The following is a 27,998-nucleotide window of genomic DNA, read 5'->3' as shown; positions in this document are numbered from 1 at the left end:
TTAGAGGCAGAGGAAAAGAACACTTCCCCTCCAAGGCTGGCCTCCGCGCACACACTCAGGCCCCGGGGAAGGGATGGGGACGTGAAACCGGCAGTAGAGTAATATAGAGCTTCGAAGACCCAAGAATTTTGTCCTAGGAAATATGACTATTTCTCTATAGAAATAAGAGCTTTTAATCTCTTAATGCTCTTCATTCCTGAAAACTCCCCGGATTAATTAAACCATCAACTGTGGTATGACCAGCTGAGGGTACGGTCAATGTGAGGAACCAGAAAACATTGTATTCACCAGGACTCCTATTCAGGAAAACACAGTATTGTTGGGACATCATTCCTTAGTGAGCTCTTTTGGAGTGGTGGTGGAGTTGGCTGATCCAGGCCCACGAGCTGGCTGATCCCACGGCTTGAGAGATGAAGGAAAAACTGTAGAAGGAATAGACAAGGAAAGATTCTTGTTTTGTTCTTTTTTTTTTTTTAAGATTTTATTTATTTACTCGACAGAGATCACAAGTAGGCAGAGAAGCACCAGAGAGAGAGAGAGGAGGAAGCAGGCTCCCTGCCGAGCAGAGAGCCCGATGCGGGGCTCGATCCCAAGACCCTGGGATCATGACCTGAGCCGAAGACAGAGGCTGTAACCCACTGAGCCACCCAGGCGCCCTCTTGTTTTGTTCTTGAGAGGGAAAGGGGAATAAGAATAAGAAAAGGGGAGAAAGAACCCCTCACATCTCCATGAATGTCATAAACCTTAAAAAATAAATAAATAAAAAATAAAACTTGCTCTGAATGTATCATTGGTGGTTCTGGACTGGATAGATAGTTTATAAAGAGAAAGAAACAGAAGTCAAAACTGGGAAGAACTCAGGCATGGCCTGAGGAAATCTCAAAAATGGGCCAAGAATTTAGAAGGGTCACAGGTTGTGGACTTTAAGGTCTAAGACATGTTCATATGTGTGCCCAGCAGACCAGGAGGTCTTCTCTAACATCTGGGTTCTTCCTCCTCTGCAACCCCAGAGGTCAGTGATGTCACAGCCCCCCATCGCATTGCTGATTCTGCTGGATGTGGTCACACATGAGCCTTGGGTCAGTTTCTTGGTGCCCGTCTCTGACTCCTACTACAGCACCTCCCTCTTTGTCTCAGTCTGGCAGTGTAATTCTGTATACAGTGGAAAGTATCTCTGTGTTCAGGGTCACAAGGACTTTGGCCTGGTGGAGGCTCTGCCACTAACTGCCTGTGTGACCATGGTGGGTCCTTTTCTCCTCAGACTTCAGGATCCTGATTGGTAAAACGATAGAGGTGAGGAAGGAAAGGGTTAACTATCGCTTAGGTCCCTTACAAATCAAAATTCAGTAAATCTTGCCACTCCTTGGTACATTGTTGTTCCCACTTATACTCACACTTAAAACATACCTTTTGTTCGTTCATTGTAGAAATAAAAGAATCAGGGTTTGTTGGTTTGTTAGTTTAAATAAAAGTTATTTACTTAGTAGCAGTTTCTCCACTGAGAACATATAGTAATTTAACATGCACTGGTTTTGTTACTTAGAACAAGAACTTTTTTAAAGCTAAGAAGAACCAGACAGATGGTATTTATATGTATACAAATATGTGTGCGTGTGTGTGTGTGTGTGTGTATTTCTCTACTTTTCCTTCCCCAGCCTTATGGGCATTCTCTTATTTGTGACTGTGTCTGCCTCTCCCAATAAGATGTTAGACCGTTGAGGGTTGCAACATAATGATACTCATCTCTGTGTCCTCCTAAAGCCTACAGACCATGCCTTATATAAAGTGAGCATTTAACAGAGATTTGTTTAGCTGCACTGAAATTGTACCAAGTCAAAATTTTTAAATGATTGCTTTGTACTGTGATAGGTTTGGTTATGCTGTGGGAATAACATAATCTCCAAATCGCAGGGGTTCAATGCAATAGAGGTTTGTTGGTTGGTGGGTTGGTTTTCGGGTTTTGGTTTGTTGTTGTTGTTGTTGTTATTGTTTTTCCTTGCCAAGGCAAACTCAACCATAGGATGGGTGGGAGGAGGGAGAAAAATATTTCTGTTCCACACAGCCACTCAGGGACCCAGGCTGTGGAGAATCCTGCTTCCAAATGGTATGCCATCTGGAATACATGGCATCTTCAGAGAAAGAGATAAAAAAAAATTTTTAGGGGCTTTTTCTTGCCTTCTGCACACATTTCATGAACCAGGACTAATCACATGGCACCAGCTAACTGGTGACACCAAGACTGATAATCGCTAATAACATCTATCACATACTTTACTTGATAGCTCTAGTATTTTGGCAATATGGACTTCTTTGAGAATCTTATACCAACAATGATCCCTCTCCCCAGAAAAAAAGATACATATACACGGAAACTTACTCAACACTTTGCATGATTTTCAGGTTTTTTATGCATTTCAAGCCCCATTGACTGCTCCTGTGCGGATCTCAGGACCCAGATTATAAATCCTTCCACTGAATCCACAAGCACATTAACACCTGGTAACAGATCAACAGATGAAAGAAAAAAAAAAAAAGACATTACTAAGATGAAATCAGAGAGGGAGACAAATCATAAGAGACTCTTAACTCTAGGAAACACACTGAGTGCAGCTGGAGGGGAGGTGGGGTGGGAGGATGGGGTAATCGGGTGAGGGGCATTAAGGAGGGCATGTGGTGTAATGAGCCCTCGGTGTTACATGTAACTGATGAATCACTGAACTCTACATCCGAAACTAATAATACACTAATTAAAAAAATACATTACTAGTGTTCTGTTTTATTTGACAAAAGCCTATTTATTTACTTAATTATTTGTGTTGGATCAGGCATCATGCAAGATACATGGCTGATGGATTTTCCTCTGTTTGTTTTGTTTTTACCAGGAAAAATTTGAGGGCCTGTTTCGGACTTACGATGAATGCGTGACGTTCCAGCTGTTTAAGAGTTTCAGACGTGTCCGAATAAACTTCAGCAATCCCAAATCTGCAGCCCGAGCCAGGATAGAGCTTCATGAAACCCAGTTCAGAGGGAAAAAATTAAAACTCTACTTTGCACAGGTAAGGTCATTCTTGCTCTACGTTATCTTCTGCTTTTTAAAAATGTAAATGGAGCCCTTTCTACTTTCAGGCTGGTTTATAGTCTGTAATTAGCTCATGGAGAAATAAACCTGCACCGTGGATCCCCAGGCGGGTACATCACAGAGGTTCAGAAAGCAGGCTGGAAGGGCTGACAGCCTGGGCTCTCACTGGGCAAGACACATAGTCTCAGTGGGCCTCAGTTTCCTCACCTGGGAAAGGAGGGGGGTGATACACACCTCTGACTGTTGCTGGGAGGATTAAATAAACTACTGTGTGTTCAAATATCTGGCATCTGGTAAATATACAGTAAACACCAGCTGGTGGTCATAGTAAGAACGGCCTATTCACAACTACTCCGAAACTTCCTAGCAGGGTTATGGTTAAAATTTCAGTTATATCCTAGTTTTAGTGACTCCTGTTCGTGAGAAAACATGACAAACATGGAAATCAATTTTGTGTTTATTTCATCCAGAAATAAATATTGGCTATTCCCAAAGGGCATGGGCAATTCTTGGCAATTCTCACAAAGTCCACAGCAATAGAAAATCAATGCCCTAGGGGAACCTGGGGGGCTCAGTTGGTTAAGCATCTGCCTTCCGCTCAGGTCATGATCCCGGGGTTCTGGGATCGAGTCCCACATCAGGCTCCCTGCTTGTTTTTGTGCTCTCTCTCTCTCTCTCTGACAAATAAATAAATAAATAAAATATTTTAAAAAAGAAAAGAAAGAAAAGAAAAAAGTTCCATCAGTGTCTTCCCTTCGTCAGATATCTTGATCCGTCCCTTATTGGTCAATAAACATTGTTCCCATCTTCGAACTCTACAAAAATGACACAATGAAAAAACATTGACTTTGCTTCTTTTTAAGGCCAAATAGTATTCCATTGTATGTAGATGCAACGTTTTCTTCACCCATTCATCTGTCGATGGACATTTATGTCATTGCCACATCTTGGCTATTATGAATAGTGCTGTAATGACCATGAGAGTTAATATTTCTTCAGGAGCCTGATTTCAATTCTTTGGGGTACATATCCAGAGGTGGAATTGCTCAGATGGTGGTTCTATCTTTTAGTTTTTGGAGGAACCTCCATATTGTTTTCTATAGTGGCTGCATCATTTGCATTCCCCCCAACAGTATGCAAGGGTTTCAGTTTTTCCACATCCTTGCCAACACTTGTTGTCTTTTATCTATTTATTGGATTTTGATAGTACCCATCCTGACGGGTGTGAGGTTATATCTCACTGTGGTTTTGACTTGCATTTCCCTGATGCTTAGTGACCTAAATATTTTTTTATATGCCTGTTGGCCCTTTATGTATCTTCTTTGAAGAAATGTTTGAGACCTTAGATCACATTTTAACTGAGTTGTTAGGTTTAATTTGGGGTTTTTTGTTGTTGTTTTGAGGGATTTTTTTTTCTTGCTTTTGAATCATAGAAGTTCCTTAACTCTTTATCCTGTATATGGATAAGGAGATTAACCTCTCCTCCATATGGTTTGTAAATATTTTCTCTCATTCGTGGATTGCCTTTTCACCTTGTTGATATTTCTTTGGCTGTGCAGAAGACTTAGTTTGACATAGTCTCGCTTGTTTCGTTTTCTTTGTGTTGCCTGTGCTTGTGGTGTCGTATCTATGAAAACATTGTCAAGGCCAATGTCTTGAAGCTCTCCACTCTATTTTCTTCTAGGATTTTTGCAGTTTCGGGTCTTATGTTTTGAGTCTTTAGTCCATTTTGAGTTAATTTTTGTATATGGGATAAGATAAGGTTTCCATTTCATTCTTTTATATGTGCATATCGTTTTCCCAACACCATTTGTTGAAGAGACTGTCCTTTCCTCATTGTGTACTGTTAGCACCCTTGTTGAAGGTCAGTTGACCCTATATTTTGGATTCATTTCTGAACTCTCTGTTCTACACGTCCATTGGTCTGTATGTGTGTCTTAATGCCAATACCATACTATTTTGCTTACTGTAGCTTTATAATATATTTTAAAATCAGGAGGTGTGATCTTGCTCTTTCTCAAGATTCATTTGGCTATTTGTGGTCTTTTGTGGTTCTATATGAATTTTAGAATTTTTTTTTTTACTATTTCTTTAAAAAAAAAAGCCATTGGGATTTTGGTAAGAGTTGCTTTAAATCTGAAGATTGCTTTGGACAGTATGGACATTCTGCAACATGGATGAACCTCGAGGACATGATGCTAAGTGAAATAAGCCAGTCACACAAAGACGTATATTGCATGATTCCACTTATATAAGGGATCTAAAATCATACAATTCACTAGAACCAATGAGTAGAATGGTGGTTGCCAGGGACTAGGAAGAGGGGGGAAAGGATGAGTTACTAATTAACAGATATAAAATTTCAGATAAAGAAGATGAATATGCTTTAGAGATCTACTGTACAAAACTGTACCTAGAGTCAACAATAATATACTGTAGATTTAATTTGTCAGGAGAGTAGATCTCCCGGAGTCCCTGGGTGGCTCACTCAGTTAATCATCTGCCTTCGGCTTCGGTCTGCTCCTGGGGTCCTGGGATCGAGCCCCCTTCTCAGGGTGGAACCTGCTTCTCTCTGCCCCTCCTCCTGCTTGTGCTCTTTCTCAAATAAATAAATAAAATCTTCTTTTAAAAAAAGAGGGTGGATTTCCCGTTTAATGTTCTTATCACAATAAAGTAAAATAAAATGTAAAAAAGAACATAGACTTTGGCCTCAGACCCATGTTTGAATCCCATACTGCCAGAAACTGTGTTACTTGTAGAAACCTCAGTTTTTATCTACTGAATCCCCACTTGTTTCCTTAAAAAGTTAAAGAGAGAGTTACCATCTGACCCAGCAAGTACCCCCTCCGAGGTATACATCTAGAAGACTTGAAAACAGATCTCAAACAAATACCCGTACTCATATGTTCATGGTGGTACTATGCACACCAGCAGAAAGTTGGAAACAATTGGAATGTGTGTCAGTGGGCGGAGAGATAAACAGATGGTGGTCCGTCACTCACTGGGATGTTATGCAACCATCAGGAGGGATGCAGTACCGGGGTGTGCGAGGACGTGGATGAACCTGTAAATATGCAAAGGGAAACAAGCTAAACACAAAAAGGTCACATCATCTCATTCTGTTTCTGGGAAATGTGCAGAACAGGCAAATCCACAGAGACGGGAAATGGACTGGTGGTTGCCAGGGTCTGACTCGAGGCCAGAATGGTAGGACCTGTTTCACGGGCACAGGGTTTGCTTCAGGGCGATACAGATGCTTTGTCTCTAGGCCAAAGTGGGGATGGCACCCCGTGCCACTGATTGTTCACGTTAGAGTGCTTCATGTCTCATGACGGGAAGATCGCCTCCAAAGAATTAGAGAGAGAGAGAGGAAAGAAAGGGAGCAGGGAGTTTGGGGACCAGCGGCCTCAGCCTCAGGTGGGAACTTGTGTGCAATGCAGATTCCCGGGCCCTGCCCCAGCTCGGTCGAATCAGGCACTCCAGCCTTTCGGAAGTTGTCCAGGTAATCGCGATGTCCGCTAGGAGTCGAGATTCGCTGTTCTAAGGATCAGATGACCGAGCAAGTGGTGGATGGTAAGCAGAGATTGTTAGGGTAGCCTGATTCACTGGTTCCTTTGTCACGGGCTGAAAATGAGACTCTGCAGCTTCGGGTCCCTGCACGGAGCATCTGAGGCCCTGATGAATACTCTGTCTTCGTCTCTCCTCTGTTTGAAAGGTTCAGACTCCAGAGACAGACGGTGACAAGCTGCATTTGGCACCACCGCAACCCGCCAAGCAATTCCTCATCTCACCCCCAGCGTCTCCTCCTGTGGGCTGGCAGCCCATCAGTGATGCCACGCCAGTGCTCAACTACGACCTCCTCTACGCCGTGGCCAAACTAGGACCAGGTATGCTCTGGGGCCCCTTTGGAAAAAAGTATCGGCAACCTAGAAAACCCAGATGGGATTAACAACCGTGAGATCCGGGACTCATGGGAACAGGTGCATTTCTAATGGGATTATGGCGATGTGTGGACGGCCAAGAGGGCCGACCGGTCAGAGAGGAAGAACCAGCATTGGACTTTGTCCCTGTTTAACAGCAATTTGGGAACGTGGGCCGCAAGGTCTGTCTGTGCTATTTCCGCACTGCGATGCAGATACTTTAAGCTTGGAAAGAGCTACCTAATTCTTACGGGATTCCTCTCTATACCATAAGGAATTTTGGTACATTTGGTATAATCCAGTATATTCTGGTTTTCTCCGAATAGGCAAAATACGCTCTACCAGCTGGCACTAGGCTTCTGTGCTGTGCAACCTTCTTTTATTGCTGCCATAGGAAAGCCCAGGAACCTTCTGAAACAAGACAGTCTTCCTGCCAAGGTGAAGGTGCTTGGTCTCCAAGAAGCTGGTCACAGTAGCCTTTAACTTAAAAAAAAAAAAATCTTATGATCATTTCCTTCCAATGTTCGTATACATGGCTCAGATTCTCTCGTTTTCAAGGCTGAATAGTATTCCACTGGGCAAATATACCATCACACTTGATTCGTCCGCTTTCCCGAGTCGGACATTTAGACTGTTTCCAGTTTCTCACCATTCCAGTCAGAGCTACAGTTAACATCCTTGTACATATCTCCTAAGCACCGATCCAGAATTTCTTTACATGGGTTCCTAGAAGTGATACCGTCTTCACTTTCAGCAGACAGACACTGCCACCTCGCTTGGAAAATAATCCCAAGGATCATGATAGGTGAAATGAAATGGGGTCTCTTAGGTCAAGGGGTTTTTAAAAGGAGCTGGAAGACCCACTAAAGAGATGGGACTTAGGTACATCCTTACCCCATAGGACCATGAACTTTTTGAACTGGGCCCAACCACATATGATATTCCAAGAATTCAACGTGCAACTTTTTATACTAAGAGATTTTGCTTAGTGACAGCCTTAGCAAGCAGTCACATTCAGCCAAGATAGTCTGCCACCAACGCCCATCAAAATTCTTCGTAAACAACACATACAAGCATCGCCTTTTGTCTTTAAAAATGCTTGATTTTTGTTCCCTGGGGCGAGGGCACGCTTTGGTTGGCTGCCCCCATCTGTGTTCCCCAAACTGCAATTCTGAGACCCTAAAGAAATGCTCTTGGTTTTTATTGGCTCAGCCTCTTTTTTCGGTTGATGGTATATTTCCTGTATTACAGCAGAAGGGGAAATGGTGGGAAGTGCAACTGAGGGTTTAGGCACTGTGGGTCCGAGGGTAAATAACGCCCACCGTGTCTGCTACTAGCTGTTCTCCTGGCAGGAGAGGGGGCTTTAAAAATACAATCCCAATGTCCTGACCGCACCCTAAGAGATTCTGATTTAATTGATTTGGGTCAAGTTCAGGCATTAGTACTTTTTAAAAGTTCCCCTAAAACTCTCAAGAGCCACTGATAGCCAAGGGACAAAGAGCAGATAGACTTAGAATGAATTATTACCGGTATTTCTTAGTGTGCTCAGAAGATACATGGACCAGAATCGCCCACCAAGAAGCCTGCAGTTTTCATCATCACACGTGATGATTCTTGTACCCACAGAAATTTGAGGACCCTGCTGACTAGGGCGATCACGCCTGGGGTGACCACTTGTAGGATGACCAGTCCTGGGTGAACCACTGTTCTGGCTCACCCAGGACTGAAGGCTTCCTGGGAACGTTCAGTGCCAAACACAGGAAATTCCCAGGCAGACCAGGAAAGAAAGACACCCTATTGGGTCCTCAGATTAGGATGTGGCTGGTTTGAGTAATAAGCTCTCCCTGCAGAGACTAACTGGCTGTCCCATGTGGCCCAGAACTTAAATTCTAGTACTCCTGAGAGCAAGCAGCCTGGGGCTTCTTTATAACTGGCATCAAGGCACTCAGTGTCTCGGGGGCCTTTACACTGGCCGTGGGTTCCCCCCTCGGAGAGCTCTTGTGAGAAGCAGTAGGTCCCTGACTAAAAAGAGCTGAGGGGAGAGCAATGTGATAAGAAGAGAGGTATTCGCGACACGGGATTTCTCTGAGAGCCTTGTCCACGTACGGGAACCCAGAGCCAATGTACTCCCCGTGCAAAGAGCCGTGTCGGTGATAGGAGTAAACGTGACCTGTATAAAATAAGTTGGGTCTGTCCAAGTCAAGCCTTGTGAAAGCATTTCCCACAGTAACTCCGGACACTCCCAGAACTAGGAACGCGCAGCCCTAGATGGACCGGCTGGAGCCGAGGGACTCGGAGCTGCCAGCTTGCCTCTCATGCACAGATGCTGCTGAGAACACGTTTGAACGCCTCGTGCAGTTGTGCGAATGTCAGGAAGGGGAGCTTCAGGGGATCACTGAGGTCTTGGCTGGAGGACGCAGGAGTCACTGGCCAGCCTGCGTTTGACAGGAGGAGGACCCGAGAGGCCCAGACAGGGGAGGAGTCGCTGGCCAGTGACAGAGCCCGGGCGTCCAAGGCCATGCTCTTCCTCCTGCACTGTATATAAGGGAGGACCAGGCCAAGTCAGACTTCCTGACCGCCAGATCCCAGCTGGCCTCCGGTGCGCTCACTTGGAGCCGGGAATCCAGTAAATGCAAATCATTTGCTCCAAAATGGGGAAGAGAATTCATGGGTATTAATGTTCACAGAGCTTGATGCAAAGACAAAATGAGGGAGAGTCTCGGAGACCCTCACTGGCTAAGGGAGCGGAGTCCCAGGTCTGGAAGACACGGCCAGCGGTGGGTGCGACCTGCTGCTGATGGATGCAGAAGGAACGGATGGAGTAGGAGTCAGGCCTAGACGGGAGGCTTCCGGAGCCTGGCACGGGGAGGGAGGAAGGAGGAACGAAATGGTCTTCAAGAGGCAGAGAAAGCCAGGGGGTTCTTTTGAGAGCTGTGAATAACACTGACAGGATAAAAAAATGCATGCCCTTTTCCTTAGTGGTGCTGCTAACCTCTGAGTCTGGCTTTCCCTTACCCTGTGCAGTGAGCACCAGGAGAGCAATTATTAATATTCCCATTTTACAAATCAGAGAATGCTAAGCCGTAGAGACGTGAGCCACTTTGCCCAAAGGGAAACAGCTGGTTGGGGACAGAGACAAGTGTCAAACCTGGCTCTGCTGACTCCCCCACATGGCCAGGTGCCCTGGCCTTTGACTGAGGACGCTGGTGGCCTCGGTGGACGTGAGACCCCTGTTGCTGTGACGCTGGCAAAACATTCCTCCTAACCCTGAGTGGACAGCTATCCCTAACGCCACTGTGACTCTCAGAAAGCCAAACCCGGGGTGGCAGGTGTGCAAATGGAGGCCTGGGCACTGTGTGTGTATGGGTCTTCTGCTTTTGAAGGATGACTGATGCTGTGTCCGGGTGTGTTTTCTGGGATAGCGTTCCCTCCATTCTCTGCCAGCAACTCGAGGCTGCTCCTCTTTATTTAGTTCTCCATTTGTCCTCTTCCTGTGTCCTTGAAGTTTCTTTACCCCACACAGATGGACGATTTGCAGCCAACACTTGAGTTGAAAATATCACAGAGGCTATATTAGAAGCCTGGGTGTCTGTGGCTATTCCAGCAGCAACCGTGAAGGAACACAGCCACGCCCCGTGTCCTTCCCACCGCAGCTGGGCCCCCCCTGCCCACGCCGTACCAAGGCAGGCACGTGCTTCTTCAACCTCCTCGTGCCACTTTGCACAGATTCTCCCGCATTCCTCCTACAGTAATTCTCTATCGTTCAACTCACTGTCTTCTCCACTTCTTCTGTTCCCGGCACCTGGGAGCACCTTGCACAATAGGTGCTCAGCAAATATTGAATGAATGAACGAGTGACTAGATCAGAGCCCTCAGCCTGCCCAGGAATAATTTCTTCACCCGCAAATGGTTGCTTTCTTATGACTTTGTCCAGACTGAGTCAGGCAACACTAAATTAATGTTTTCTTCAAGGAGAGGTCTTTGAGCATTTCCATTTAGAAAAAAAAAAAAAAGATTTTGTGAGATTCATTTTTAATCTTTTGGCAGAAGCATTTCAGTAAGAAATTATAACTCATTCCGTGTTAAGGGATGGCTGCCTCAGTTCCGGGAACGTAGAAACACAGTAACATCAGAGCAGAGAAAGCAACTCAGAGGCATAGGGTTTGCTTCCGAGGAATGACTAACACTGCTAAATTGGGAGAGCTGAGTGACTGAGAAGAGATGTTGGAATCCAAAGATGCTGAGCTAAAGTAGGTCTGAAGAAAGAGCATCACAGAGCAGGGATCCAGGGCAAGATGGCGCTCGGGCTGCGTGAGGATCACCTCAGCAAACCAGCAGGCTCACGGGATCGTGAATGTGCCCAGCAGCCCTGAAAGGCAAGGGCGTGCCTAAGACCCTTTCATGGAGGACACTTTCATGGAGGCTCTGACGAGCAGGAGCAAAACAGGATTCCCCTTCTTTGGGAGAGGAACGGTGCTGACCCTCTTCCAGACAGGAACAGCTCATGCTCATGGAACATGTGGAGAGGCTTTTGAAATAAGCATGGAGAGTGCAATTACAGTGGAACCATGATCAAACCCAAGCCTGTGGGATTCCTTTGAAATCCTTCATAGGCTGTTATAACACCTCTTATGATACAAGGGCCCCATAACCCTGGAGAAGTGAGTCTGGTTCTATTTATTGCAGTGAGAGCAAGTGTATACTCGGGAAAATGTGAGAGGCATCCTTTCACTCATTCTTCATTGTATCCCCATGACTGTATGTTCTGTTTTTGATCCAAAGTAAGTAAAATAGACAAATTAGGGAAATATTTTAAATAGAGACAGCAGTTAAAACATATATAGGGCTGCTTGTGCTCTAGGCAGTATCCAACAGTTTGGACACCTTACTATATTATCTCCATTTATACTTGGAGCAACTCTATGAGACAGGAATTGCTGTTCTCCTCATAGATACGGCTGGGGCGTGTGAGGCACAGAGTGGTTAAGTAACTTGCCCAAGACTGCACAGCTGGTAAGTTAAAATAGGTTTCTCTGCCACCAGCAAGAAGCAGAAAGAATTGACGGAGCTAGCACCTTCGCCCTGGGGAGTGAAAAGTTTGAGAAACCAGAGAGGTCTCTTGAATCGTAAAACTAATTTGTCTAGAAGAAATTAAAAACTGTTGCAAAAGGAAATTTTTAAAATGCAAAACAATTTACACAATGTGTTCCTCCACCTTTCATTTCTGTGCCCATCACCACCCCAGCCCACCCCATAAAAAACAGCCATTGGGTCAGGCTTTAGGCTCGTTCAGTGCTTCTCTCTGCCGCCCTGTGGGACACAGGGATCAGAATTTGCCTTCTGCTCTGCTTAAAGGACCAATACCAGCTCTATAAAACAAAGGCTTCCTACATTGCCATCAGTCCTCTTGGTAAATTTAGAGAAGCCCATCATCTAACAATCATCAAGACAAAAGAAGATGGGCTTTGACCAAGTGGAGGACGAATCGAATATTTATTTTGGTTTATTCTACAGCTGCTACTCCTGAATCCAGAAAAAGTACCGGTGCTATCGTCTTTTCAGATATAAAGCAAAACGGGAAAAACAAAAACCCAGCCCAGCAAGACAGCTTATCTCTACCAATCAGCCAAAATGGAAACACAAAGATGTTACAATGTACTAAATGCGTGGTAAATCAGAGGTGGGATGTGAAATGCCAGCCTTTATTCTCTAGGCTCTCTAGGCTGGCTCTGGAAGGTCATGTTCATTGTCACTGAAAATGCCTGCAGGGAATGATATGAAAAGTCACCATCTATTCCTTTTTTTTCCCTCCTGCTATTTTTAGCTCTTGTTAGGGAGATCAATTTTAGTTAACTGCGGAGGAGGGCTTAAAATGGTGCCCAAGTTTCAAGTTGCGTACATCTGCTATATTTAGCCTTTTTTTTTTTTTTTTCAAATTCTCCTCCATCAAAACATGCCATAGTAAAGCAGTTTTGCTAGTTTGTTACCTAGCGCACAGCATTTCCTCTACATGGAAAATATATTTCATTAATTCATGTAACTTACAGAGAAGAAACAGTTTCTATTCCAGGCTTATTGAATCAAAGGTAGAGAAAATTCCATTTTTTAAATATAGATGAATATATTTGGGGCGCATGTGGTATGACTATTATATAAGCTTCAGTCCTTGTTCAACAACTGCTATTTTCTGATCACGGATATGAAAAGCAAACCAAACAGTCAGGCTCCAGCGCTCCCACTCACGCGGTCTCTTCCGTCCTTCCCCACCCGAAGCACGCAGATTTGTGATTCTGGACCACGTGCTCAGAATTTTCCATCTCCTTTCGAAGGATTTTCCCTGGAGGGGGCCTGGGCCTGGGTGGCTCAGTTGGTTAAATGTCCGACTCCTGATCTCAGCTTAGGTCTTAATCTCAGGGTCATGAGTTCAAGCCCCAGGTTGGGCTCGACCCTGGGCATGGTGCGTACCTAAAAACAAAAAGAAACAAAAACCTATGATTTAAGAATTTTCCCTGAGAAAAAAATGTCTGAAAAGCTTTTCTTCTCAGCATGCACTCCACAATTATTTTTAATCAGTGTTGAGTAGCAATATGGAAGACTTCTTTCTCTTCTTTCACATGGTATGTGTGTGGTAGAATAATAGGAAAGACACATGGCCAGGCCCCTAATATCAGAAAAGCTCAGACAGGATGGTCATTTCCAGAGAGGAGAACCTCACACCTCTCTGACCAAGCAGCTCTGTCTCTCCTTATGTTGCTGCTTTTCTGTCACCTGTGTGGATGAGCCCCATGTCACAGGCTTCAGAGAACCCATTTTCTCAGTCTCTGTTTATCTTCCCACCCCTCCTTCCTGCATGGCTTTCCCAAGTCTCCTTGGTCCATACCTTCCTTGGAGGGTTCCACTTCCTTGTCTCAGCTGTGAATTCGGGTCGTCCGTCAGTCGGTTGTCCCCATGAAGTACTTTAGGTCCTGAATGACTCAGGAGGGAATGAAGACCTATGGCCCCCCTCAGGCCATCTTACAGGGGGAACCCCCCAAAATAAACAAACTTTCCTTTATTAAAATAGAACACCTCTTCTAACAAAATGATAGAAGTATTCTCTTTTCCTTCACGCATCTCTCCCTCTCCTCCCCCCACACCAGTTTACCAAGGACCCTTTCTGTCTTCCTACTTTGATGTGGGTCGGGACCGAGGATGGGCGGTAAGAAGGAAGAACCCCCATCGCGTATGTGGAGAATAGTTTCCTGACATGAGCTCATGCCAGACCTGCTGAGGCAGAGAAGCCTGTGTGCCGCCCTAATGTCTTGCCTGCCCCATACCCTAATCTGCCATAATCCTAAATGGCAGAGGCAATATGGCGGTCACACTTTGGCCTCACCATACCTCAACCGGAGTCCTAGCTTCACTTGTCTGAGGTGACCACAGACCATTTTTTTTTAATGGTGATTTTTGACAATTCGCAAGGTCATCATGAAGATGGAATAATTAATATACGAGGTACCCAGCCCAGTGCCTGGCTCGTAGAAACTACCAAATCCACGGTGGGAGCAATGATCGTTCTGCTCTGAGCAGTATCGTTTGGCAGGACACCCGCTGAGAGATGTTTCCCATGCCAGTATATGAATTAAGGTATGGAAAGCCCTTGGAGTAGTGTCTACCAGCCGGCGAGAACGATATGCCTGTCCTTTGTGGTGGAGGCGCTGGTGATTTAACTGGACTTATTCTCTGAACGTTACATGGGCTTGGGGTGGTCTGTGCTTTGCTTTATAGTCCTTGCCTCCCAAGCTGAGAGGGCGTTCTTTGACAGAAGCAGCGGCTGCACCAAGGACAAGGGACAGAGTTGCATTCAGTGATTGGACCCCACCCTCAAAACCACCTACAGCACTTTTCTCTGAGGTCAATCAAAATGAGACGTGAGCTCATGGAACCACAAAGGTATGGGAGAGAAGAAATGTGCAAAGGACTTCTTTCTCTCTGGAATGTTTCTTCCTCCCTGGAATACCGGTTTTAATGGAGAATCCACTTTCCACTCTTATTTAGAAAGTTAGTTCTTTCTCGACTCCCAGGTTGAGCTTATGAATAGGCACTTGTGACTGTACATGCCACCAGTTTAAGCCCCTCTGCCCTGGGGTCTCTCCTCTTCTCTTTTGTAGCTGTCTATGAAGTTCCAACATGAAGAAATACTTCTCTTGCTTTACGGTGATGGCTAAAACTTGGGATGTGAGTTTGAATCCAGGCACCACCTTTTATTAGCTGTGTGACCTGGAGATGCTCTCTGAATCCCTCTGTGCCTCCTCAACAGTATAATCAGATTGTTGCCCTTAACAGACGAGATAACCCATATGAATCTATGTCCAACGCAGGACATGGCGAATGCTCAGTCTGCTACCTATTTTTGGTCACTTGATTTTTAAGCCATATCTTAGTCTTTGGTTAAAGTGTAAATGTGCCTATGTTAAGCTCTTAGCTCAGGGTTTCTCAGGGCAAAAGCTGTGATATTTTGGAACTGACAGTCCTACACACTGCAGTCCATTTAGCATCTTTGGGCATCACCTGCCAAATGCCAGTATCCACACGCAACCCAGTCCCTGTGAAAACCAAAAAATGAAAATTTAAAAAAAAAATCCTTATTGCATTTCCAGACACCACTGGGAGCTAAGCACCCTTGTTTGAGAACCACACTAATTGCGCTTCTGCGCCATTTATCAGGTGGATCTCGAATGGGAGAAAGACATAAAGGCAAAGAGTGCCTGGGAAGAGGTCAGAGGTGCCAGTGTCGGGTGGAGAAAAGAGAGGTGAGAGAGGGGAGCAGTCCAGAGAAGTATCACCACCACCACCCCTACTCCTTCCCCATACACACACACTTTCTTTCCTCCCTTTGAAATAATAGGGGAATAGAGCTTGCTGGTAGATAACTTAAAAATACTGTTAAATCATGTATGGGGGTGGTCGTACAGCTTTTGGAAACTTCCAGATGTTTTTCACCATAACGCCTCCTTTTCTTGGGAAGCACTTTAGGCCCCAAAGCAAACCAGCATCAGCCCTTCTAGACTGAGAGAGGCTTAAAAGACATGGTGACTTCAGACACCCTCCAGGGTCTGGGAGGAAGAAAGGAAGTGTAAGTCACCTCACTGCACCACTGCTTCCTGCCATCAGCTGTCCTACCGCCCCCCACCCCCAACTCCCTCCCAGCTCCACTGACCCCACCCCTGTCCCAGTCCTCTGAGAGTCCCCTCAGATCCAGGCACCTCTGTCTCTGCTGTTGACATGGGAGTGGTAGAGCGGGGCTGGCAGCCTTGCTCGCCCTCCCGACCCTGCCAAATTCAAGTCCTAAACCTAATACATGAAAGGAAAGGAAATCTAAGTGTGAATGCCTTTCAAGCACATTTCAGATTACATACACTCTTCCCTCAGCCCCTGTTTGCAATCCCATGAACAGGCAGCATGCTCAATAAAACTAACTCCTAGAAATTCTGCGGTTTTGTTCCGTAGATCAGGACGGATGCTCCCTCGTTCCTCTTGAAAATAGCACATTCACAATAAAGTACGGAGGAAAGGGATTTGTAGTGCCTTCTAACTGTGAGAAGCCAGAAATCACTTTAATATTGGAATTTCCCTTCCTCATCTTACTCGAATATAAAGGGCTCTTAATTTAAATCAAGTTCAGTGTGTGGCACACAGCCCAGCATGGTTCTGTGTTCAACGGTGCTGTTGGAAATGTGCTTCACTTGCGTCGATAAGCCATCATCCACTCTTAAAATTCAGTGCAGATTAATAACAGAGGCCTTCTTTTTCCCTACTGGGTTCAGAACTCACTGAGGGTTGGATAAGACGAAGACAGAGGAGATGAATCATGCCAGCTCTGTATCTGAGGCCGCGCCGAAGCCCAGAATGTGGCTGAGCCGAGCACCAGCAAGCGCTTCCCAAGGCTGAAATCCAGAGCCGAGCAGTGGGACTCCCCCTGCCTGCCTGCAGACTGCCCCCCAGGAACGGGGTCTCCTGCGCTGGCCTCAGCACATGGCGGAGAGCAGAACAGGCCCTTTGCAGGCAGGGATGGTCCAGAGAGCAAAGTGGATTGGGTGAGCTGAGCACCTCCGTTCTTTTCCCCTAAGCTGTCACTCTGCTTCCGCTGGAGAGGAGTAAGAAAGCGGCCACAGAGAGAGGTCCCAAGTGGTTTGCTCATGGAGCTTCATCCCTAAGGAAGGAAGGATGGAGACTGGTGTGGTATCCAGTCTACTATAGCAGGCGAGCAGAAAAAAGAGGATAAAGCACAAGCAATTCATTTCGACTCAACTGTAGTGGCTTAGCTTGCTTCTGAACAAAGAAAACTTGTGTGACCCGGGACTTATCAATTGCCACATAACAGACTATCCTGAATTGAAGGCCTTGGAACATCAACAATCTTTTTGTTTTGGTTTGGGTTTTTTTTGCTCACAAATCTATTTAGGGCTCAGGGGGACAGTTCATCTCTGCTCCATGCAGCATGGCTCGGGACTTTCAGGATGGTTTCCTCACATGGTTGGCACGTCAGTGTGCTGCTGGCTGAAAGCTCAGACAGGTTATAGGTGAAGGACTCTGGTTCCTCCTCGTGTGAGCCTCTTCGTGGGCTGCTTGCGCTTCCTTACAACATGGACGCAGGGTTCTAGGAATGCGCCTCCTGACAGAGCAAGGTAGAAGTGCGTGTGTTTTTGTGACTTAGCTCAGAATCCACACTGGTTACTTCTGCCACAGCGTGTTAGTCGAGGCAGTCGGAAAGGCCTGTCCAGATTTGAGGGGAGGGAACACAGTGGGAACAGTCCTCCATGAAGAACCGGCAGAGTTACCGAGGAGTGATGTTATGACCATCGCTGTGAAACACAGTCCGCTAAGACCCAGACTTGCCTATTGAGAATTCACCTTCAGTATGAGAGATAATAAAATTAGAGTCAGAAGGAAACATAGAAAATTTTCTTCCAGAGTCCCAAGCTATAGTAATAGATGTAAGTCAAATCATTTTATAATATATACCCCTTTCTTTTCATAATGGATTAGTGTTATCTTTTGAGAAGAGTCACTGTCAAGGAGACCATGCCTCGAATAACTACCAATTGGCCGAAAGAAAGAGATACAAGATGTTCCTCTTCAGCTGGAGAACAAATGTTCACTAAAATATAAGTTTTGTGCCTTATGGATGTATTAAAAGTATAAGTTAGGGGCGCCTGGGTGGCTCAGTGGGTTAAAGCCTCTGCCTTCAGCTCAGGTCATGATCTCAGGGTCCTGGGATCAAGCCCCTCATCGGGCTCTCTGCTCTGTGGGGAGCCTGCTTCACTTCCTCTCTCTCTGCCTGCCTCTCTGCCTACTTGTCATCTCTGTCTGTCAAATAAATAAATAAAATCTTTGAAAAAAAAAAGTATAAGTTAAACCCAGCTCCCTTTTGGGAGTGTCTCTTGTCAAAGATGACCCCGTGGGAGTCAGGACAGGCAGCACCCGAGAGTGATTATGAGCACATCCATTGAGGACTGACGGGCCCGAGATTGAATCCTCGCTCTGCCATTTACTTCCTCTGTGATTCAGTTTCCTCTTGCATCAACTGGAAAGGATGCCACCCACAGTCCAGAGCTGTTATCATCATTAAATATCCAATTGACGGGAAGTACTTTGAGCTGTGTCTGGCGTTTAGTAAGAGTGGGGGAAATAGTCGTTGTGAAGTGTAAAGCAGATGGCAAGTTTCCACGACACCTCCTGTGTCCTCACACTGCCAGCACACTGACAGTAGGGTAAATATGTGTCCTTTCTTGGTTTTCAGCCTCGCTGAAAATCCAAAACTTACACATGTTGAACACCAGGAGAAAAATTCACGTGTGAGTACGTACTGGACGTTGGACAAGTAAAACAAGTAAACAGCCAAGGTTGGTGCCTTTCAGAAATCAGTAGTATATTTATTGAGCATTTACTTGTGCGTCAAAGTGCAGCCATCACCAAAACCACCATTTCAGCAGCTTGGAATATAAAACATCACTAGATGAAATAACCAATGTGTAATATAAAAGGTGATATAATTAGGCAATATAACAAGTGATTCAGAAAAAGAAAGAGATCTCGTTTAAAATCAACTTAAGATTTGGTCCCTTCTCATGGGAATACAAACGTGGAAAACGTGAGGAGAGAGGAAAAAGGAGAGGAACTTACCAATGGTGGGGGGGTGGGCAGTAGCGAAGAGAGCGAGGGTCCTTCCATCGTGAGGGTTGGAGTTTATGACACTCCCCTGTTCATTGGAACTGGAGGCCTCGGCATGTCACCATCCACCCCTTCTTGCTGTTTACAGCAGCAACTCGACTGAGTAGAAGCTCTGTGGCATTATTCCCCTGCTTAATTCTTTAACTGCTCTTTGGTGTGACTAGATGAGTTCATCGTATTGAAAACAGGAAATTATTTTGGGCAACTGTAGCACTGACCACCACATCGCCTTAAATAATCATGATGTGCATCTCAGGATGGCTTTCTTAAGAATCTGACAAATATTTCTTTATTTCGTAGCATCCATGTGGTTGTTATTCCCATTTTTCTGATGAGGAAAACTGAGTCCTAGAATGTTATATGTCTCTCAACATCACATCGCTAGTACATGATAAGGTGATGTTCCCAAATATTGTTTGAGGAAGCTTATTCTGACAGGGAAGCTTAGTTCCTGTGGTGGGAACACTAGCTGAGATTCCCCGGAGTGAGAGAGAATGGGGGCGTTACAAGCAGGTGGTAGTGAGGGAGTCTATGGAGGAATATTTCACAGTGGTACTGAATAATGCTCAAGGACAGTTTGACTACCATGGATGAAAGGCAGAGAAGCTTCTAGGATGACCGAGTCTGTGGATGGCACCTAGAGGATGAAACTTCCCAGAGAAATGTGATAGCTGGAAAGGAAACATAGATGGACAAGGAACATAACTAATTCTACTTTGGCTGTGTGAGTTTGGAGAAGAGTGAGAGATGTTCGGAAAGATGTCCATAGAAGGCCAAATGCAGGTGTGAGTTCAGGCTGAGGACACAGCATCTCATAGAGACAGACATTGAGAACTCATGATGCTCCGGAGAGACACTCTGCAGTGAAGAATGGCAGCCAGGGGAGGCCTAAGGCAAACCCTCGCCTCATGCCTGCTCAACTCTTCAGTCTTTTGAAAGCCTCTGGGATGGGGGTTCCATCTCCTGGAGCTGCAGCTCACATGAGGACCTGCCCAAGGAGGCACTCCAGGGACAGAAGGGTTTCCCTTGCCTTCCATCTCAAGAGTTCTCTGATCAAGAATCTGAACCATCTCAGCTCTGCTGTCGTGTTCATAGATAGAGCTTTGTAACACCTCCCTGCCCTTACCTCATCTCATTATGTTGATTTTTTAGAGACACTGTGCATAATCACGCTGATTATTTCGAGAGAACTCAAGAAGGGGCCAACTTCTGCCCCACAAGCCAAAGGTGGCAGCGTGATGAGGAACCTCTGGGGGTACTCAGACCAGCAGTCACCCACACACGTCGCCTTGCCCCCCGGCCCCCTGCTCAGAACAGGGATGTGCCCTTCTCCCTCCTGAGAGCAGGAGGCAGCCCGTGGACACCTCCACTTCCTCCAGACTTGCAGGAATCAGGACGTGGAGGAGGGTTTGAATATAGACGCGAGGATTGGGAGTGTGATGGGTGACCCTCTGCTTGTCCTTCCAAAGCAATGCTCCACTGGCCATGCTTTGTGTGGTGTGGCAGCCCCGGCCCACCCAGAGTGGACAGGGCCCCGGGGGCTCCTTGTCCCCTGCCAAGCCCAATTGGTCACCCTGCCGGGAGACAGCATTGACGTCAGCCCTCGTGGTAGAGGAATTAGCTGAAGCCCAAAGGGAAAGAGAGGCCAAAAAAAGAAAAATTCAATCCAGCCACACCAAAGTGATTTCTTTTTAGTCTGTGGGGCTCTTAGCAGCTGTTAAGCTTTGCTGGATTTTGATAGTAAGAAAGTTTCCAAAAATAGAACAGTGAAATGTCAGAGTTAATGGGATCACAGCAATAAAGCATCTGTACTACCAAGCAGCCTGACTTTGTTAGCTCGACAGACTCGACGACATGAGGGTTGCCCAGCACGGAGCAGCGCCCTGGGCTTTCCTGTCCCATCCTGAGTGCCCCACCAACACCAACACCGGCACACCTGCCTGAGAGGAGAGAGCTCGGGCTTGAATTGGTAAACACTTTGCAACTCGAGGTATCTTTAAGGCAGTGTTCTTTATCAAAGCCAGGGCAAACAAATGGCTTAACTAAAAGGCTAGCTTCATTATGTATATTTTACTGTAATAGAAACATAAATATAAATATATATACACACATACATTTGTGTGTGTGTATATATATACATATATATACACACACGCACACACACACACACACATATATATATATATACGCACATACATATATCAAGGTAGCAGCTAGCTGCTTGCAGACAGATGAGGAAAGAGGCAGGTGTTGGGTCAGCCCCCTGGTGGGGTCCCTGCCACCCGCCCCCCAGCCCCACTGTCTGTTCACTCGATGGATGATGGCAGATTTTCTGCTGTGGACCGGAGACTGGCGCTGCCTCACCCTGCATGGCGACCGGGCACAGGACTCCCCCAGCCACTCCGGTTTCCTCAAGGGGTGCTTCCTCTCTAAACCCGGAGACCTTCCAAGAAATCCTGTAGGCAACAAGAAGAACGACCTCACCGTGTGTTGACTCTTCTCTTTCTCTATCTCTTGTGGGAGGACGTCCCTCCTTCAGCATTGCAAAGCATTCCCGAAGGAAAGAGAGCGTTTTGGAAACCGTGGGTAGGAGGAACTCATCAGCGTTTGCTGTGGCACTTCGAGGGGCTTGTTCCCATCCCAGAAACAGATGAGAAAGGAGACCACCGATGAAATCCTGCGAGGAGCCCTGGCTCCTTTCCCCCTTGGCATCCTCAGCGTCCCTACCTCCTGCCCTTGACCTGCCCCGTTGGCCGTTTCTCATGAAAAATTGACAATGCAGAATGGTGGAAGCAGGGAGGCACGTTAGGTGCAGGCCAGCGCCCTGGGGGACTGCAGCCTCCTAAGGGCCACATGGACCCCTGTAACACCAGCTGTGCTGAAGCACAGGGAAGTGCGCGTTGGGGCGGGGGAGGGGTGCTGGGTACCAAAGGTGATGTCACCCAGTCAGAATTCCCTGGGTTGCATCCTCATACCAGTACACTCTTTTTTTTTAATTAATTGATTGATTGATTGGGAGGAGGGGCAGCGGGAGAGGGGGAGAGAGAGTAGTAAGGAGGCTCCCTGCCCAGCACGGAGCCCAATACCGGGCTCAATCTCTCCACCCTGACATCATGACCTGAGCCAAAATCCAGAATAGGACCTTCCACCAGCTGAGACACGCAGGCGCACCCCCAGGAAATTCTGATTTCAACAAGCAGGGCCACTAAGGGTCAGGAGTTTGAGAAGCAAGGCTCAACAATGCCGCCCACCAGGTCTCTGCCCATGCCGGGGCCCAGTGCCTTTTGTGCAAGAGCTCATTTCCCTGTAGATTCCGCTCCTGAGCCATAGCTGAAGCCGCGCTTTTCCCGCGAGATTTTGGTAAACATGACAACTGCTTTAAAGGAGAACGGAAGGCAGTTGAATGAGCTGTCTGCCCACCAGAGCTGTGAGCACCGCCCTTAGAAAGGACTTCAGAGGGGACCCGGGCAGTGAGGTGAGCGCCGTCTGTGTCTGCTCTCTGGCGGGGAAGCAGAGCGGAGCGCAAATGACTCAGGCAGGTGTCAGTTCTGTCCAGGTTCTGCTCCATGTCCCCTGCTTTTGTCACTGTCCGCTCCTGAACCCAGACTGGTCCACGTTTGCCAGAGGTTTCATCCTTGCTGCCACGATTCTCTCTACCTACAAGTTCACCAAATCTAGACTTTAAATTGCAGGGTCCTTTTGAGCCATATTGCTATGGCTCTGACGAGTTCTGTCCCTCTTGGCTACTGCCCATAAGCAGTGAAATCCCAGAGCTGAAACACTCCATTTTTGTGAACTATCCCTTGCCCTCACCCAGGAAAGCATTTGCTCTATACAACAGATGTCAAAGGTGGTCCAACAAATGCTTCTCTGACTTTTAACAGAAGGACACAGTCTTAGTGGCCCATGGCTAGATTAGTTTGCTAGGCCTGCCACAAAACCAAGTACCACAAACTGAGGGGATTAAAGAACAAAAATTAAAAAAAATTTTTTTTAGGGATGCCTACGTGGCTCGATCAGTTAAGCCTTTGGCTCAGGTCATGATCTCAAGGTCCTGGGATCCAGTCCCACATCTGGCTCTCTGCTCAGCGGGGAATCAGCTTCTCCCTCTGCCTCTACTGCTACCCCTGCTTGTGTGCTCGCTCGCTATCTCTCTCTCTGTCAAATAAATAAATAAAATCTTTAAAAAAAATTTACAAAGCATCATAGCAAAGGACATCATTCCAGATACTCACAGACTTTATCTTTAGCGTTTAGTATGTGCAAGGCCATCTGATTTTAATCTTATGGAGATCAGGGAGGTGTTTTTTGTTTTTCTTATGTTTATGTTTGGAAGGTTCCTTTTTTGTTTTGTTTGTTTGTTTGTTTGTTTTTTAACAAAGCAGACTTACAATGCATGCTCAGGGTGGAAATACAGCCCATGCTTTGAGGTTGTGCCAGATCATTTTGGCCTTGGCAAATGTTAAAGGATAGCTTCCCTGGGAGACCAGGAGCAGGTCCGCAAACATTAAAGTTGAAAATGTTCTTTATCAGTAGGTACGAGGATGTGGCTGTCGTGACTGGTGAGAGATTGTGCAGGGTCTTCTGTCCTGGTCTAAGAAACGAGGACTTGATCTAGTGAGGTCTGGAAAGCCACTGACCAGGAGGATGTCCGGGAGACGCTGCTTTTAGATTTTCCGTATTCGTGAAAGATGGGGAATGAAAGGTGCATGTCAGGAGAAGGTTAAGATAGGTATGTCAGCAGTTAAGTCGAGAGGTTAATAGCATGCAGATGGGGACCCCTGGGTGGCTCAGCCGGTTAAGCGCCTGCCTTCGGCTCAGGTCATGATCCCAGGATCCTGGAACTGAGTCCTCATGGGGCTCCCAGCTCAGCGGGGCGTCCGCTTCTCCCTCTCCCTCTGCCTGCAGCTCTACCTGCTTGTGCTCTCTCTCTGTCAAATAAGTAAATAAAATCTTTAAAAGCATGCAGATGGAGAATGCCCCCTCCTCCTGCCCACTACCTGGAGGTCTTCTACTTTTCTTTTAGACCTAAGCCAGTTGTGAACTCCACTGGGAAGCCTTTCAGTGTTACCTTCTCCTTAAAATTTGGTGCCACAGTCCTTGACATATATAGCCATGCTAGCACTTACCGTGGTATTTTGTGATACTTCTTGTTTCCGCACTTCGCCACGGGGCTGTGCTCTTGCGATAGACACAAGGATCTTCTATTGCACCCATAGCCTTTTCCGGCAATAGGCCACCATGGGGAATGCTCAGTAAATACCTCCTAAGGGGGAACAAAGGCAGGAAGCCAGCCAGCTAACACCCATTTGGCCATAAGATGAGCCAGTCAAGAAGGACAGACTTTTGGAACTTGAAGGGACCTTGACAGTCCTCTAACCCCGTCACGCAGCAGCCACCGCAAATCCCAGACAAGTGATGATCCTGCCTTAGCCCATCCTGGGGCAGCTCTTGCTATAAAAGTGTGGCTGGAGGAGACTTCAGAGACTGCCCTGTCGACAAGGTGAAAAAGTGAAGCTGTTGGCCCAAGGTCACTCAGCAATTAGCAATGACGATGGGAAACAGAAGAGAAACGGAGGACGAGCTGTCAGAACCACCCCGTCATCACCAGGATCCTGAGGACTGTAGTCATGACCCTGTGGAAGTTTACGGTCGGGAATGCTGACTGAGGCTGCAAGAGGGTGAGTGGCCCGTGCAGGCCTGTCAGGCTGGTAGATGGTACAGTGTGGCGTAGACAGATGATAGTGTAGTGTCGTATAGGTAGATACAGTGACCGAGCAATCTCACTCCATTTTGCGATGCCCTGTGCCGTTCCTGGACCAGATCCGGGCTTCCCGAAACACTGTGAAATGCCCTTCCTTCCAGAACAAACATTGCCAGAGAATCTGCTCTGAGCTCCCTTCCCCTTTATCACCCCCCCTTTCTCTTGCCTTTCAGGAGAGAAGTATGAGCTCCATGCAGGAACTGAGTCCACCCCAAGTGTCGTCGTGCACGTGTGCGACAGTGACATAGAAGAAGAAGAGGATCCAAAGACTTCCCCAAAGCCAAAAATCATCCAGACCCGGCGTCCTGGCCTGCCGCCCTCCGTGTCCAACTGAGCTCACCGCTCCGCCTCAACGATAATATCTGTCTCCTCTTTATCATGCTTTTTTTTTTTTCCTCTGTTGTTTGTTTGTCGAAAAAAAAAATTGCCTTTCAATCCCTGGGTGTTTGGTTGTTTGAGATTCCTTCCTTGTAATCAAGCCTCTCGGACAAAAGGGCTAGGAAAAGGTGATATGTTTCCTGATCATATCATATCCATTGAGTAATAATCCATTATTTAGAAGGTTCTAGAAAAAAAAAAGGTAGTATTTTCTTATTAAAATATCAGCACCGCCTATATCTTCATCCTCTCATGTTGATCCAAGCCAGAGACATCAGTGACAAATAGCACCTGTGTTGTTTGTGATCCGTTTCAGTCCCAGTCCTGACGTGTGTGCGTTGTTTCTTCCTGGCCACTTAAGTAGGACCATAAGTAAACTTGACTTTGACTGCATGAGATATCCCTATCTGGTCTCACTCAGTCCTCTGCATCCCGACATTCCCAGGACATGCATGATCACCAGCATTTATTTTCATGATTCGAGGATATACTATAACTCTCAGACTGTCAGCATCCAGCCATGTCCTATCTAGACTAGAAAAATTATCAGCATCATCCAGCTCAACAAGTCTGGGTATAGCCACTATTTTGAGTCAATCCTTCATAGCTCTGTTAAAATTCCTGGAGGCGACACTGAGCTTGGCCCCAAAGATATTCCTCCATAGATTTTGAACACCACTTCCGTAGAGTACTTTCCCAGACTCGCGGGGGAGGCTTGTCCAGGGTGACAGAGACCGATTTCAGACAAACCTATTTATTACAAAAGTTTCACGGTGTCTGAATGATTGTTTTTTCTCTTTGTATATTTGTACAAATGTTTCAGCTGTGCTTTTAAACTCTGGATGTTTTTTATTTAGTGATTGTTCAGCCATTAGCTGCTTAAAGACATAACTATGTGCATTGCTTATGAATGCATTCATATACTAATACAGATAATCTGATAATATTACACTCTACTATGGATAATGCTGAATTTTGGAACGGCACAAAACTTCTCATGCCAATATATAAATGACTAGCCAACGTCTTTGCTATCAAGAACACTCGTTTTTATATAAAGGGAAGAGGCATGTGTCCGTCGTAGACAATTTGGGTAAAGCCAGATCTCCAGAACTGAATATTTGAAACAGGAAGGGAGGGTAGATCAACAAACATATACCAATCCTACTCATGCTATGGCCATGTTGCTCAAAAACATTTGTTTTCGTCACATGTGATATTTCTATTTCTGTAGCCCGAAGTGCATTACCGAAGATACACCTCTAAAACCATTACCTTCTGCTCTTTGTACAAGGCCTCACACCCATCCCTGTACATTAATGAATTACTTTAGATGCAAATACCAGTTACAAGGGAGTGGGGAAATACTTTCATTACCCAAGCCTCAGAAAAACACGCGAGAACAATAACACAGCCATCTTATGGAAGGATTGTTGTGGTTTTTGACTAAGGTGTACAGTTAGTTTCGGTAGAAACTTTAAACAGACTGATCACTCAGAAATTCAAGTCCGTTCTACTGTGAATATAGCAATATCATACTGGACACAGTACAGGTGAAACTGAGGACAGCATTGCTTGTAAAACCCTGAGTTTCCATAAGAAAAAAAAATGCGGGCTCCTTTTAAAAATAAAATCTGAGGAGTGTATAGTAAGCAAATGCTTTGTCCTTTGCGGTGGAGGTTTTTGGTGTTTTATTAACAAGCGAAAGATTAGACTTCAAAGTGGAGGAATGCTGCCCTCTAGTGGAAGAAATATTTTTCTGAGCTTTTGAGACCGGGCGGAGAACCGCCACCGTCAGCCATTTTGTGCTGAGCCTCCTCACAGTCTTTCGTGGGGTCGTTTGACTTCCTAAGCTACTCAGAGTTTTCAGAACGCAGGTTCTAAGGAAATCTGGATGAGAAAAAAATATACATATATATACATTTGGAAATTATTTTTTAAGTGTTTTAGAGCAGATACCATCAGTCATTTCCAGCCAAATTCAGCAAAGGTTAAAATGACCATCCTGTGTAGTCACAAAACAAAAACAGTGAAGTGGACGACCTAAGGGGTTAGTCTTGGGGACGTTTATTGCGAAGTTTCCATGTGAATCTGTCTCAGGTCAAGTAATTCTTTCATTAGGTTGGGTTTGGGAAGAGGGAAAGAGGAACTTTTCCCAGGAGAGCTGTAAGAAACCGGAAGGAGTCCTTGAAGGGTTTCAGGGGAGCCTCCTGCACTGTGAAAGTCAAAATTGCCTCAGCATTTCCATGACGCACCTTATGCAAACCTCTTTAGCACTATTTTCAGTTTGAAAAGTCTGACTATGGAGGGGGAGGGGGAGATTTCCACCAACCAAATCATTTGTGCACGTGTATAGCTCAAAGAGCTTAGACTTCAAATATACCTGGTGAATGACTCTTTGTCCATGTAGTATAATTTCTGTGTTGTCTGTCTGAGCTGACTCCTTTTTGAGTGGTAATTGTGGAAGAATGCAATTCAGCCTATCGTCTTTGTAAAAAGTTACCAACACATGGGATTAATTTAGCTAAGCGCTTACTGAAAGGAGCAGAGTGGGAAGCTGGTTGGCAGTCACACTGAAGGAACGGGAATTTGAGCAAGGCCTGGAGGGATGGGTTGGGCTCTCATAAGGGGAACTATTTTATTG

General features: G+C 45.9%; 1 protein-coding gene across 7 annotated transcripts in view; it reads left to right on the top strand.

Moving 5' to 3' along the window:
- Nucleotides 1–27,754, top strand: part of RCAN2 (regulator of calcineurin 2) — a 266,382-nt gene extending 238,628 nt beyond the window's left edge. For all 7 annotated transcript variants that reach the window (XM_080805751.1, XM_080805746.1, XM_080805747.1 and 4 more), the window contains 3 exons: nt 2,883–3,056; nt 6,795–6,966; nt 25,150–27,754. In XM_080805751.1, coding sequence (XP_080661877.1) covers nt 2,883–3,056; nt 6,795–6,966; nt 25,150–25,310 — 507 coding nt within the window. In that variant the 3' untranslated portion in view covers nt 25,311–27,754. The remainder of the gene's footprint in view (nt 1–2,882; nt 3,057–6,794; nt 6,967–25,149) is intronic.
- Nucleotides 27,755–27,998: the final 244 nt, after the last annotated feature.

The sequence above is a fragment of the Martes martes genome (genome assembly GCF_963455335.1).
Source record: "Martes martes genome assembly, chromosome: 6".
Taxonomy (NCBI): Eukaryota; Metazoa; Chordata; class Mammalia; order Carnivora; family Mustelidae; genus Martes; species Martes martes.
This window is presented reverse-complemented; position numbering and strand designations above follow the sequence as displayed.